The sequence below is a fragment of the Ambystoma mexicanum genome, chromosome 4q (genome assembly GCF_040938575.1).
Source record: "Ambystoma mexicanum isolate Mex_15411 chromosome 4q, UKY_AmexF1_1, whole genome shotgun sequence".
Lineage (NCBI taxonomy): Eukaryota > Metazoa > Chordata > Amphibia > Caudata > Ambystomatidae > Ambystoma > Ambystoma mexicanum.
Window position 1 is genome coordinate 305,840,736 of NC_090928.1, and position 15,397 is coordinate 305,856,132.

The following is a 15,397-nucleotide window of genomic DNA, read 5'->3' on the forward strand; positions in this document are numbered from 1 at the left end:
CAACAAAAATATCACAGTAGAGAAACTCCTCCCGTTACTCCAACCCATCATCGACTTCTCACCCACCATGACCAACCCTACTGAACTAGTAGTTATACAACACAACCATCCTTAAGGCCATAAACACCATAGCACCACTCAAGCTTCGGAAAGCCAAACCACGCGCACACCTCAATTCTTGGATCACCCCCGAACTAAAAACACTCCGCAAATCCAAAAGACAAGCTGAATTAGCATGGAAACAGTCACCATCCACTATTAATAAGACATCTTACGCACTGGCCTCGAATATCTATAAGTCAGCCATCATCCAGTATAAAAAAAACATGTACAATGAAAGAATCTGCAACGCCAAATCCAATACCAAAGAGCTCTTCAATATCCTGAGAGAACTCGAATCACCCTCCCCCATTCCAGACACTTGCAACAAAGACATCCACTGGTGCACGAACATTCAGGAAGCACTCCTAGGCAAAATTGCCACGCTACAAGCCAAAATCCTGACAAAGAAAGAAAGCCTCACCCTCACTGATAAGATCACCCCCTCTACACACACCTACACCACCCCCCAAAATGATGACAATAACCTCTTTGAGTTTTCCACCATAACCATCAAAGAGGTTGAAGAAATAATCTACTCTTAAACCGTCCAAATGCCAAGGTGACACTTGCCCGGTCACAGTCATTAAAGATGCAGCCAAACAACTTGCGCCCTTCATCACTTCCCTCATCAACTCATCTTTCACATCCAACGTAGTGCCCAACAACCTCAAGGACTCCTGGGTTCTTCCTTTACTTAAGAAGCCCACCCTTGACCCAAATGTCCCCACCAACTACAGACCCATTACGACTGTACCCTTCCTACTAAAAATCCTTGACAGAGCTGCCTATCTCCAGATACAGAACCACCTTGAGAAAAATAACGTACTAGGACTCAGACCATCAGGATTCCGCCCCAAACACTGCACTGAGACCGCCCTGATTGACCTTAAGACACAGATGGACAACATTAAAGACAATGGCAAACTGGCCCTCCTTCTCGACTTATCGGCCGCCTTCGACCTGGTCAACCACGACATCCTCTGCAAACATCTATCCTCAGCAGCCAAATTCTCAGATAATGCCAACGCATGGATCCAATCCTTCCTTAACAGATCCATGAGTCTTCGCACCCACAGCCTCTGCCAACCCAGCCCCAGTCACTTGCGGTGTCCCCCAGGGCTCCTGCGTCTCCCCCACTCTATACAATGTGTTCACGAAACCCCTCTTTGACATATTGGACTGCTTGGGTGTCGTCTACACCAACTACGCAGCTGACACCCAAATACTGTTCCCTTTAACAGGCGACTACTCCACCGACCTCACTGCTCTCAACAACATTTACTCCATTATCCAAGAATGGATGGCCAAGCATGGCCTATGCCTCAATGACAACAAGACCGAGCTTCTTCTCCTAGGTTCCCAACCCAGACTTAATAAACTCGACAAACTCTATCAGGCATTCACTATAGATGGCAATAACATCGTCTCTAACAGCGTCAAAACCCTAGGAATCTACCTCGACTCCTCCCTCACACTGAGAAGACAGATCAATTCCATCTCATCCGCCACTGCTTACACCTGTAAGCTCATCAATGCCAGCAGACCTTACTTCTCACCATCCAACTGCACCACCTTAGCCAGAGCGCTAGTCCTCTCCAAAGTCGACTACTGCAATGCTCTATACTTGGGCACCAGTCAGAAAAACATTAACAAACTACAAGTCATACAAAACAACGCCTTGCGAGCAGCCCTGAACATACCTAAACATGAACACATTTCGGACGCCAGACGCTCCTGCCATTGGCTATCCATACCACAAAGAATTGAATATAAAACCATCTCACTCGCACACAAATGCCTAGCTAACCAAGCACCCAGTTACCTATCTGACAACCTCACTCACCACACCCCAGCGCGCCCTACCAGATCAGCTCAAACACACTGCTTCAATATCCCAGGATTTAAGCTCCAAAAAGCAGGTGGCTCTAGCTTCCCCGTGCTTGCCTCCAAACTCTGGAATTCACTTCCACTCGAGCTGAGATCAGAACCGTCCTTTCACAGATTTAGACATAACACCAAAACATGGCTTCTATCCAAAGAAACGTAAACTGCCTAGCCCTACCTTACCAGCATGCACCAAGACTGTACATTTGTAAATATGTAAATCGGTCTGTACATTACCTCTAACTGCGTGATAATGTCCCAAATGTATTGCTCTCATCCACCTTGACCATGCTATACCATATATGTAACTATCTGTAATTGAAACTGATTGACAACTCCCTCAATCTCTGTTACTGGTCCCCTAAGACCATATTTTATCATATTGTACTGTTGTATTAATCTTGTTGTATTCTTTGCAAGCGCCTGGATGCCCCAGGTCCAGGCGGCGCTATACAAATAATAAACTAAACTAAACCACAATAGTGCAAAATGGTTTCCGCGCAGTCAACACGAAATTAGACAACATAGTTTTCCACCATCGGCTCCTTAAAGGCTAGAGTGGAGAAAGAAAGTTTGCGTATAACAGAAACCGAAAGCATGATAAGTACTAACGAAGACACTCTCGCATCACAGCCGCGACATCACCCAAATCAAAGAAAACATGGCGAAACTACAGAACAAATGCAAGAACTTAGTCGCGCTCCAGGAAAAACGATATTCGCGTGGTGGGCATAGCGGAATCTTTTGGCAAGGGTCAAATAGAGAAACAACTCGAGATACTGCTTAAAACCCTGTTTGGACAGGAGACATTCTCTGAACATTTCTTGGTGGAACGAGCACACCGTACATTGGCCCCAGCACCCAAACCAGGCGCACCACCACGTACTATAATCGCACGACTCCTCAATTACAGGGACCGAGATACAATCCTATGTAAGGCAAGAGAGGCGGGCACCCTCCAATATGAGGAATGTCGCTTCCACATTTACCCAGATTTCTCCTCGGGAGTGCAGGCGAGCAGGAGATCCTACGAGCGATCCCATATGCTTTGATGTTCCTGGCAAAAATGAGGACTCAGCACGCGGGAAGGGCCCATTTCTTTGAATCTCTGGCCGAAGCCACGCAATGTATTGAAACGTCCATACCCCTTCCTCCTAGAGGGGGCAGACCGGCACAAAACAGACCCAGACCTGCAGACTAAGAAACACTTGACTGTCAACCCTTTCTAAGGCTATATTCAAGATAAGTATCGGATCAAGCTGTGCCAGGCAATTTGGTTGGTGGAGTTGTTGGACCTGATCGGCGGATGTGAAGCAACATGGCCACCCGTGGAATATTCCATAAGTTTTGTTGGGCGCATCGTCGAGTTGGGGGTGACGATGAGGGCGGGGGATGGGACACGGTGGGGGGGGGGTTTGGTGAACTCAGCTCTTGTATTAACTTATGGTGGCATCTTGTTGGGGGTTCGTGCCACTCTACGGAGCCATGTTCATGTGTGAAGTAGTTGGAGGGGACTTGTTGGTTGAAAAGTAAAAATATGGTGGCATCGAGGCTGGCACAGATTGCGTTGTACGATTACTGTAAACTTGTTGAGTTTGACCATGGCTAATGCTCCTTTTCAGAGCCTCGGTGTTGGACTTGCGGTTAAACTCCTGACGTCGAATGTGCAGGGATTAAATAATCAGGTTAAGAAGATTTTCAACTATGTTGCCAGGCATAATCCCCAAATCCTGATGCTACAAGAGACCCATGCAGTAGGATTGAGCATCGCCCACATATTGCCCAGGTGGGGTTCCCTCCGGTTCTACACTGACTATTCATCCCAGTCCAGAGGGGTGATCACACTTATTCATCCAGGTCTTGGGTTCAGGGTGGGTGGTCACAAGGCTGATCCCCTGGGCAGATATGTCATTGTCTGGGGGGAGGTGGCTACTCAACAAATACTCCTGGTCAACACATACAGGCCTAACATTGATGACCCTGCCTTTTACATGGATTTATACCAGATAATTATGTCACTTGATGTTCCAAATGTGTTATGAAATCTGGCTTTGGACCAGGTTCTTGATAGATCCTCGAAGGTGGTTAGAACCCCAAGTAGGGCAGTACTTAATTTGCAACATGTTTTGTCACAACTTTTGCTGGCAGATGCATGGCGTGAAACTCATCCTGATTCCAGGAGATGTACGTTTTATTTCTCGGTACATGACTCTGAGTCTAGGATTGATTATTGGTTTGTGTCCATGTCTTTGATGGCTGTGGTGGGGGCATGCGAAATCCTTCCTCGAACATTGTCAGATCATTCCCCAGTGATGTTGGAACTAGTGTTCCGGAACGCCCCATGCCCTGCTAGGAGGTGGAGGATGCCGGGTGGAATGTTGGGGGACCCGGAACAGTAGAAGCACTCCATGCTGAGATCAGAGTTTCTATCCAACAATGTGGGATCGGTTGACAGGTACTCAACGGTGTGGGAATCCTTCAAGGTCTGGATAAGGGGTGTGTTGATGTCCAAAACTACAGGTATGCTGAGGGCGATGAGAACCGAGTTGTCAACTATCGAAAGCAAACTAGATGTTCTGGAGAAAACATACACGAACACGCAAGACAAAGCAGTATTAGCCAATATACACACGCACCTTTAAGAGTTTGATAAGCTCGCCATAAGGGAGCTCTGATATGTGGCGGCCCCTATACGCACGCGTAGATACGGGGAGGGTAACAAGGCTGGCGGGACGCTTTCCAACTTACTCAAGCACGATAGACAACCTACACAGATCACAAGTATACGCACTGTACAGGGGAGGGTACTGCTCAGAAATGAAGACATTAATGGGGAATTTTTGGAATTCTACAAAGAATTATATTCAAATAAAGATGAGAAAACACCCGCCGAAATTAAGATATACCTTGAGGCTCTCTCCCTCCCTAAACTCCCCGATGAAGAACGCCTAGCGCTAGATCAACCGGTGACTGTGGAAGAGATTGTAGAAGCGGTCAAAGCCTTGGCTTCGGGCAGGGCACCAGGGTCGGACGGGTTGGGAGCAGAATTCTACAAAGAATTTCACGAGGAGCTCGTTCCGATACTGCTGTAGGAGGCACTTGAGTCCGGCAGGATGCCCCCAACTATGAGAGAAGCTATAACCGTACTCCATAAGCCTAGGCGACCACCACAGGACGTTTCGTCCTACAGACCCCTGTCACTTATAAATACCGATGCGAAGATATTTGCAAAGGTACTGGCGAATCGGCTTCTGCCGGTGGTCCCTACCCTAGTACATCCTGATCAGAACGGGTTTATCCCTGCACGATCTACGGCCCTGAACCTCCGAAGACTCTTTGGCATAATGGCACAAATAGATCCCGCGAGGAGCGCAGTGGCCATATTCCTTGACGCTGAAAAAGTGGTTGATTCTGTCTCGCGGGTCTATCTCCTTGCGGTTCTGGAGGCGTTTGGGATGGGGCCCAACTTCATAAGATATGTGAAATTACTGAACACAGAACCTGGGGCTCGTGCCCTGACCAATAGAGCCATTTCCCAGATGTTCCTGTTGGAGAGGGGAACCAGACAGGGCTGCCCGTTTTCGCCCTTGTTGTTCGCATTAACCATTGAGCCAATGGTGGCCGCGGTCCGTCTCAGACATGTGGATGGAGGGATCAAAATGAAGGGATCTACCCAGCTCGTATCGCTCTATGCGGATGACACTTTATTATATGTTAAGGAACCGGAACTCAATATAATGCGCATTATGGCAGAGATGCAGGAGTTTGCAGATTACTCTGGGTACACGATAAACCAGGCCAAATCGGAAATATTTCCGCTTACACCGGCCACCCAGTGCCCCACAGTGACAGGCGGGCTCAAATGGTCTGAAGACCGTATCAGATACCTGGGAATTCTCGTCTCCAGAAATAAGCTTACACTATATTCAGATAATCATGAAAGCGCCCTGCAAACTCTAACGGCCAAGCTCCAGATCTGGGGGCGACTCCCGATCTCTTAGCCGGACGAGTCGCTATTCTTAAAATGGTTATCTTACCTAAGCTTCTTTATCTGTTTGTCAACATCCCTATATGGCATGGCAAAGCCTTCTTCGGCAAACTCAGATCTATGGCGGTAATGTTTCTCTGGAACGGTAAGACAGAGAGGATAAGCTGGGAAAAAATCCTCGGGGGGGGGTATATCAGCCCCTGATTTCAAGCTGTACTATTATGCAGCCCAGGCGCAATTTGCTAAATATTGGTGCAATGACGAGTACAACACACCACATGCATGGATAGAAAAATATACTACACATCCCACAAACATACAATCAGTCATTTTTTATCCACACTATAGAGGCACGTGTGAATACAATCCAGTTGGCTGCACAGTCAGGGCATGGTAAGCTATAAACCAAAGGCTTAGACTTGAGGCCCCCTATAACCCTGATATACCTCTGTGGAACTTTCCGGGAATCCCTCCTACATATGACAACGAGCAAACAGGAATCCTGGGACCCTAACTGTGAAATGAAGCTTGGTGACATGTTTGTCAGTGGCACTTTTTCAGACTGGGGTCTGTTGCTGGGAGATGGTCCACTAAAAACGCTGCAATACTATCGTATGAGATCTGCATTTCAAAAAAGGTGGCCTCTCTTCTCGGACGAACCTCCACCACATCCATGTGTACAACTAGTGACGGCTAAAAATGGCCTGGGAATCTCTAGGCTATACACTGAAGTCCAGACCCACACCCCCACAGCGAATCAGATAAGGGAGCGGTGGGAGGTAGACTTCCAAGCTCCCATCGAAGAGAAGAAATGGGCCAGATACTGTTCACTGACTAAAACGATCTCACTTAACTCTGGCCTGAGGTTGATCCAATTTAAAATTCTAAATAGATTACATTACACGCCGGCCAGGATCGCTAAGTTTGTGCCGGATGCCTGCCCCAAATGTACTGCTCCTCATGCCGGTTCCTTTCATATGTACTGGGACTGTCCGGTGGTTGGGGGTTTCTGGAGGGCAGTAGCAGAAATGTTGGAAGAAATAACTCGGGTTCCCCCTGATTTGACTCCTCAGAAATCTGTTTGGGGAAAAATCAGAAGACTATTCAACATTTCATGTGCGGTTGCCAAAAAATGTATTTTATTGAAGTGGAAAAGCGATCTGCCACCCAGCATGAACCAATTCCTACAAGAATTGACACATATCAATGAGTCAGAGGAGCAGTTTGTTTTGACACAACCTTCGACGTGTAGACCCAAAGACATTTGGGGCCCGTTTAGAGTTTACCTGTGCAATATGATTACTGATGATGGCCTGTCACCATGATACTGTTTTGTTAAACTGCATTGAACCAATTTATCCCTGTTAAATCTGTGAAATGAACTGTGCAATGGTGCTGTTGGCCTTTTTTGTTACCACTAATAAGAGTTTAAAAAAAAAGATGTGTACACTTAAGAGGGAGGTGTCCCTAAACTCCAGTTTCCGACTCATTCAATTGAAAGTCCTTAATAGGTGGCATTACACGCCTGCTATACTGTGCCGGTTTAGCCTTGAAGGCACCAGACAACGTCCCAGATGCGGAACTGAGGGTGCTAACTACATACATATGCTCTGGTCTTGCCCACAGGTGTTTAGGTTCTGGCAAGAGGCATGTGCTGTACTTGAGAATGTTTTGAATGTTCGGCTACAATCATCGCTCAGGCTCTGTTTGGTCAATATGAGGTGCATTACAAGCGTATAAATTGATTACTTAACCTATGCTTCCCGCTGGCAAAGAGGTGCATACTTAGACGCTGAACACATTGAAGAGCCCCCACGAGGGACCAGTGGTTGCAAAACGTGGTTTGGGCTAAAAATATGGAAGAACCTTGAATATCTTTGATGCCCAACACCTGCCGCCCTAAAGATGTATGGGCACCATCCAAATTGTATGTCCTAAACAGAGCCAGACTGAGACCTGGATCATAAACTAATGCATGGTGAGCTTCACTTCCATAATTCAGTCTAGCTATGTCTTATCGCACAACCCTCGTCCTTGGGATCCCAATGTCACTGAACTGCTCCCAGGGGACTACACAAGAACGTAGATGCCTGTATGTGCTATTGCCTTGACTTCATGTGTTTCATGTTTATCATGGCAAGTAATAAAATGTTATACATAAAAGAATTTGTATATTTCGAATTTGCAGAACTATTTGTGGACCCAGAATGCAATTTCTAAGGCCCTGGTTTGCCTTTTGGAGCCCAAGATTTTGGGCCAGTTCTTAAGACCTTAGTAAATAGCGATCATACTGACTGATTAAAATACAGCCATTCCAATTGGTGGACTTATGAAAATCTCATTTGTGGATCAAGCACCGGGTCATTCATACCATACACTACAAATGCATTTTAAAGAAGCATGTTTTAGACCTGTCGCTTGACTTGACCCTCGAGCGGTGGGGGTGGGTGCGACTCATACTGATACAATATGATGCAAACCAAAATATACCTGCTATTTTGGCCAATGAGCCCACATGCTTTGTCTTGCGTCCCTCATGGTCTAAGGTTCAGGAGCATGAAGGGATTCCACCTGGAGCTGGATCACTGCACTCAAGGTATGAAAAGCTTGGCACGAGTCTGGGTACCAGCTCCAGATTTTAATGATCAATTGGCTCTGGAGTTCTAGGGGCAGCGTGGAATGACCCCTGGACCCCCGCCCTCCTCCATTCATTCCAATGTAGCCCCTGTGCATGCCTTAAGCCATCTCCAGTGGACACACCGGTTGGCTTCAGTGAACAACAAGGCCAAGGGTGATGTTCTCCCGGTCAAAGTAGCCACTGGGCATGGCCTCACAACATACCTAGTGGTCCCTCTGGGTGGGTGAGGGCTACTCTGCAAGGGCCACCACTGTTCAATGCTCATAACTTCATGTATGCCCACCACAAAGAAATGTGTGTAAATCTGCTTCCAACACGACTTGAAGAATGAAACTGAGCGAACGAAAAGATGTGGTAGGTCGGACACGGGACAAACAACTAGACATGAATCCAACTGATGTATTTAAACTAAAGAAGAAACCCTCTCGATATGTTGAAGGTTCCCTATGCTAAAGAAATAAGTTGCTTTTCCAGAATGAAGTATTAACTTGTTCTCTGCCCAAACCTAAGAATTCATACTATCGGACCGGAAAAACAAGTTGGTATTTCTCCTTCCCCTTCTTGGCTTGTGCTGGCTGCTGCTTGACCTGCTCGCATAGTCCCCCTCTCTCTCTGGCCTTCGCCGGATCGTACATTCCCAAAATATCTCTGGGCTCCTCCTTGGAGCTTCAGGCCAAGGGTCTACTTGTACAGTTCAAAATGTCAAGTCTGTTGCTTTCCTCCACATGAGGGGGTGGGATTCTGACCTCTTCTAACAAAGTCTCTTCAAGATAACTATTTCTCATCTTCTGCAATTTGGCTTTGAAAGACTTGTAGACTAGGTCCAGCTTTTCTCTCATAATTTCAGTTACTCTTGATGGAGTATTGCTTTTGCTTTCACTCACTGTATTTGTGTCTCGTGGATATTCGGTAACCCCTCATGGGTTCTTATTCTCACTTTCACCCCCTTGGAGTGTTCTTTCCTCTTGTCTGTATTTGATTAAACCTTTGTGGGTTTTTCTTTTTAGCTTCACCCTCGTGAGGTGGGGTGGTGGGTTCTTGGCATTTGGTAACCACTTGTTGATTGTCGTTAGCTTCGCTATCTTGGAGAGTCGTTCTTTCTTGGTGGTATTTGGTTACCTGTTGGGGTGGGTTATGTTTAGCTTCACATCTGTGAAGTTCTCGTCTCTTCTGTCAGTGTTCCGTAACCCCTTGTGGGTGATTCGGTTTATCTTCAACCCCTTGGACTCTCACGTCAGAATTTGGTAAGCCTTCCTGGGTGATCATGTTTTGCTTCACTCATTGGAGTCGTCTTCTTTTTTGTCAGTAATCTGTAACCCCTCATGGGTTGTTGTTTTCAAATTCACCCCTCGCAATGTTCTTCGTTGTGGATATTCGGTAACCCCTTATGGGTTACTCTTGCCTTAAGCTCCCCCCCACCTGACCCCCCCCCCCCCCCCCCCCTCACCCTGCCTGAGTTACAATCCTCTTCAGGATATTGACTGTCTTCATCCTCTTGGGGGTTTTCTCTGTCTTTACTTTTCAGGCCTTTACTTTTTGGGGCTAACCTCGCCGCGCCCTTTGGATAGCTGATCCACTTTCTTGGTGTCTTGACCTTCCTCCAGATGGAGTCTGAGTTCTTCAGCCATCACCCCTCTCCTTATGGGACACTGCATACCTGTTGTCTCAGTGACTGCCGTCAGGGGAGGCGGCCGCTCCTTCCATCCGAGATCTACACTGTTTGGTTCTTGGGTTGCCTTGTGCTTCACTTGGGCGCCTCAGTTCGGGTGCGCCGTCTGCTGTGGGGTTGCAGCTTCTTCTCTCTGCTCCCTTGGGCTTGTGATTCGGGGCTTCTGCTGCTCCTGGTTTCGGCAGAGTACCATGGGCTATGTTAGAGAGGTATCGTATTAAGAGAGACACAGACTCAATGTTAGTTTCAAAGCCTTGTATTTACTAGGGTTCCCTGGTTGCTGCAATACATAACTGGCCTTAATCTAAAGGGATGGTTCCGTTAACTGATGTTTCTAAGGGCCATCGATGTCAAAGTCCAAAACAATCTGTGTCAAAACCTATGCTTGCCCACACTCTACAGAAATGTGTTGGGGAAGTCTTTAAAAAAGGAAAAATAGTGGTTCAACAAAAACAGGAAAAACCAAGGTTAGTTTCAGGTGGTCTTCTCACCAGGGATAGGTTGGTCAATGTCACAACCAAAAGGGGCTTTTGCTAAGACCTTCTCCACAGAGCCTTTGCATTACTCTTCAATACCTTCAATGTCTTTGGTTCCTTGGAATTCCCTTCCCCAAACTTCATCTTGTCCAAGTTCAAAACACACAACCCAAAGAAATATAACAGTTACTCTTTCTTCTTTCTTTTTTTTTTTTTTAATTTGGATTTAGTGCATAAACACCTTTACAGACCAAAATTTAAAAGACTTTACAAATGTATACATATTAACATAAAATGTCATAGCATCAAAGGAGCCATCATCCCATTCCCTATGATAAATTAAAAGTATCTCTAAGTGCAACACTTGGGGAAATCTAAAAATATTTCTTATTTCAGAACTTTTCCATCTCACGAAAGTAATATGAGGGACAGATTTCCTAGATTTTGCATGTTGTAAACAAATCCAAATACAGCTTCTATAACAGTCTGGATATGTAGTATACAGCATTGTTCTTCCCATACAAATTACAGCTCTATTTATTTTCCAGACATAGTTATATTAAAAACATACGGAAAGTAAGATTGCCCAACACATTTCAAGACCAAATTACTAAAATATATGCTCATAAAATAGCCTTCTAATGGCATCAAAATACGCATCGCTTAAATCATACCACAAGTTCAGTTACTCTTTCAATTTCTCGGGGTTCCATTCCCCAAGCTTCAATTCCTTCAGTATTAGAGTTGTTAGGCTTCTTAGGGTTCCCTTCCCCAATCCTCGGCCCCTTGACAGTTCCAAACACCAGTTCAATCTGTCAGGATGTACCGGTTTTCGTATGTACAGTTCTTTCGTACACAATTCACTTGTGGGATACAATCAAACTTTCGAAACTGCCGGGTTCTTGGATCCTCCTAGGGGTGACCATTGATTTGTCCCCTCTCTTGATTTCTTGTACTTTCTTTTGATCCCTTTTCAGGTGCTTCCTGCACCCCTTTACTGTCTTTCACTTTACTGTGCACACTTTCACTGTCTTTTGACCTTTTTTCCCCCTTGTCGTGCCCCTAGTACCTTTTCCTTCCTTTGCCTCTTGCACCCTTGTGCCTCTTGCACCCTTGTGCCTCTTGCACCCTTGTGCCTCTTGCACCCTTGTGCCTCTTGCACCCTTGTGCCTCTTGCACCCTTGTGCCTCTTGGACACTTCTCGTGTTTCTTTTCCACTTTTCGTGCTCACTTGCACCCTCCTTTTCTTAACTGGTCACTCGCACCCTCCGTACATCTTTCCTTCTGCTCTTAGTGCTTTTCACTTTACCAGTTTTCACTCCCTTTTTGCTTCGTTCTGCTTTACAAACAGTGCCTTTCTCCCGCTCCGCTGCATTCGAACACTCTCCAGCGTGTCTCTCACTCTGACTCTCAGGAAACTCACTGGGCAGCGTCGCATTTACTGGCGGTCCTGTCAGGATATGCAGGGTTGAGGTCAGAGTCTTGCCACCTGCCCCTCAGGCACCTCAGCCGAATGCCACCAGCAGGACACAGGCTGCCATAGGCTCCTTGGACGCACGGCTCCCTAGCCACGCTGCAGCCCCTCCCAAACAATGGGCCAGCGTCTCGGCACGCCGTCCTTCTGGCTTCCACTGCTCCTTAGCTTGTCTCTGGATCGCATCCCCAGCTCTCTGTCCTTGTAAAAACCTCAACCTTTCATAGTTTCAAACAGTCAAGTGTGAATGGTCAGTGTTGAATGCCTGACACTGCCAGACTTAGTGGGACAACTTGAGTTCTTTCTAAGTAAATTTCCCTTACTTTCCCCATGTTTCTATGGGTAATCTTTATTGCTCTTATTTGCCACCTCCTCGTCTCAGTATTTGTTCGAAATGGGGAGGAGGTGAGAGTGAAAATACCCCACGAAGTCTGAGGGAGAGTGGGTCGGGGTATTATTTGGACTGGGCGAGTACCATGTCTCGCCTTTGGGTATCCTCCTCCCAATCCCCTGTGACTCTCCTCTCAGGTGATCCTCCCTCACTTGTCCACCCCCAGGGTCGGGATCCAAAAGCGATGGCCCTTCCCTGGCCACCAGAATGGAAGTTCATGAGGGAGTAGGTGGGAGAACAGTTGTTTCTCACAGCTACCAGCACTCTACGCCCACCATGCATATGTTGTGGACCTGCCTCCAGGGTGCTGCCACTCAGCTCTGTAGTGGCAGCTTTCGCTATGCGCTGCACCTCTTCTACTGCCTCCTTCCCAGTGGTCTAGCTGCTCTGCACTGATTCTTTGCATCTTGTCTGTTATATGCTTCTCCCTGTAAAGAAAGACCACCATTGGTCTTGTGGTTCAGGCCTCCAGGAATGGTCATCAGCACCACCAAGCACATTTCAAGGGCTGTTGTCCTCAAAATTGTTATCCGTCCCCATCCAAGCAATAACTGTTTGGGACACTGGTAGGGAGGCGCTAAAGATTTGTTCACTGGGGAGTCCTTGTCCCCTAAAGGGGAGTCTTCCCCCAGTGTGCTCCTGCTTGCCAAATCTCCTAGGGAGTATTTTGTGTAGCATGCTCACCTCCCTAGTCCCAAAGTGGGTGGCTCCCTCTTGGGGAGAACGGACGGATTCCCTGGCATCGTCAGTGATACCCCGACTAGCAGGGACTTTTTATTGTGATGGGCAACACAACCAATTGTACCCCAACAACTAAAAAGGGGAATAAAGACCTGATTTGTAATGGAATGACCATGCAGAAATACACCATGTTTTTTATGGTGGTGGCTGAATTATGGTTGTTTTACAATAGTCAGGGCGCAGTTATGGTTACTTCAGAAACGGTAAGTGGCAAAACATTTAGGGTTTTGTTATCTTGTTACAATCATAAGCTACCTTAAAAACAGAGTGGGTGTTGCTCAATGTGTAATGTATTGGTCCCTTAAATTCTCGTTATAAATATGCATACTGGTAAAAAGAAATAATCTGAGGCATTGACTAACAAGAGCTTTGTGGATAGCTGGTGCATGTCATGCCTGGATCATATTTATTTTATCACCCATTTGATGATCAGCTAAAAACATAGTAAAACGTCTAATACTAGAAACCAACTACTAGAGGGAAGATTATGCGAAGTATGGGAATCTCAAACGGCTACGAACTGCAAAAATTCTGTTACAGGGAAGTCATGTTTTTCTTACAGTTCATTAGAGCATGAGCTGGTGTCTGCAGTGTTTACAGAACATGTTTTTGCTTCTATTCTCAGTGCACGTGTTAAGTTGATATATCATTTTGTTTTTCAGTGGAAATCTTACAACCCAGCTTTTTCACAAGTGGAAATATGGTTTCGATTTGTGTTTGTCGTGCTTACCTTTATGGTCACGGTAAGTGGTAATTGATAGATTTTTTATTCAGAAATCGCCTGTGGATTAGAGAAACTTTGAGCTATTGCTCCAGTTGTTTAATTCTTTTATTTTTACCCTGTAATTGTTTTTCGGCTTTGTTTATAGAATGCTGTATCCTTTTTTTAAAACAAACACTCAATGTATTTCAAAGTGGAAAACAAATCGCCTATATCGGCATCACATTTTTGGGAGGTTTTCGCCACAGAACTTAAGCTAAAGCTCTGCTGGTACATTTTCTTCAAGGACTGCATAATGTTTACGTCTTATTAGTTTCACTCGAAATCTCAGAATTATTTCATAATAAAGAGCATTGTCCCTTCAAGCATGCCTTTCTCGGATTATGAAATACTGCTTTCTTTACTGATGATCAACTGATCTGTTAATCCCCATAGCCATTTTATTGCTATACTCTAACTTTCATGCTTTGAGATCAGAATACAATAAGGCTGTAAGTATGTGCAATTTATTTGGTATGCTTTGCAATGAAAGTCCTTTGCCGCAATCATTGGTTCTGAAGCCATGTTTCAAAAGATTACTTTTTTATTCTTTAGTTACAAGGTAGAACCGCATAGAGACTCCGATGTATCACAGACCCACTGCCAAGTCCACACCTTAGTCAGCCTCATACCAACTGTCTCTCTAGGAACACCCGCACAGCACGCTTGAATCATTCACTGACCTTTCCACTGACCTGCATGACATCACAAAGCACTTCACATAATCCTGCAACCATCTCTCCAGGACAGATTACAACACATTTTTCCCCCCTAGAGAAATCTGAGAGAAAAGTAGGAAGACCTCAGAAGTGACAAACATTAAAAGCAAAAAAAAAAATCAGTCGCACATACATTCTGCCATTCATGAAACACCTAGTGCTTAACTTACACAGAGACAAAGCCCCACCATCTACGGACAACATTGATCACCCACTGCACTGTCATACAAAGATATCCTACCGCTACAAGCCAGGTAAACTCCAGTCACCACTATCTCGCATGCCTGTGGACCACAGCAATGCCACATCCTCTTAGAGAGAAGCCACAATGGTTCAAATCAATAAAAAAACATTTTGGAACATGATCTAAACTGTCATTCCGTCTCCACAGGCATGCATAAACATACTTTTGATATTGCAACTACCCAGGAACTGGCCACTCAAACTACTCTCCCCCTCTCCCCCCCCGCATAACACTCCCCCTTCCCCCCCTGATCATCCTCCCTAAGCCCCCCCCCGAAACCTGACTTACCCAGATCACCACCACAGCCCATT

At 45.9% G+C, this 15,397-nt stretch overlaps 1 protein-coding gene across 4 annotated transcripts in view; it reads left to right on the forward strand.

Annotated features, from left to right (window-relative positions):
• The window catches only part of TMEM181 (transmembrane protein 181), an 875,876-nt gene that overhangs the window by 553,300 nt on the left and 307,179 nt on the right, over positions 1-15,397 (forward strand). For all 4 annotated transcript variants that reach the window (XM_069607878.1, XM_069607881.1, XM_069607880.1 and 1 more), the window contains one exon: positions 14,026-14,106. In XM_069607878.1, the coding sequence (XP_069463979.1) occupies positions 14,026-14,106 (81 nt within the window). The remainder of the gene's footprint in view (positions 1-14,025; positions 14,107-15,397) is intronic.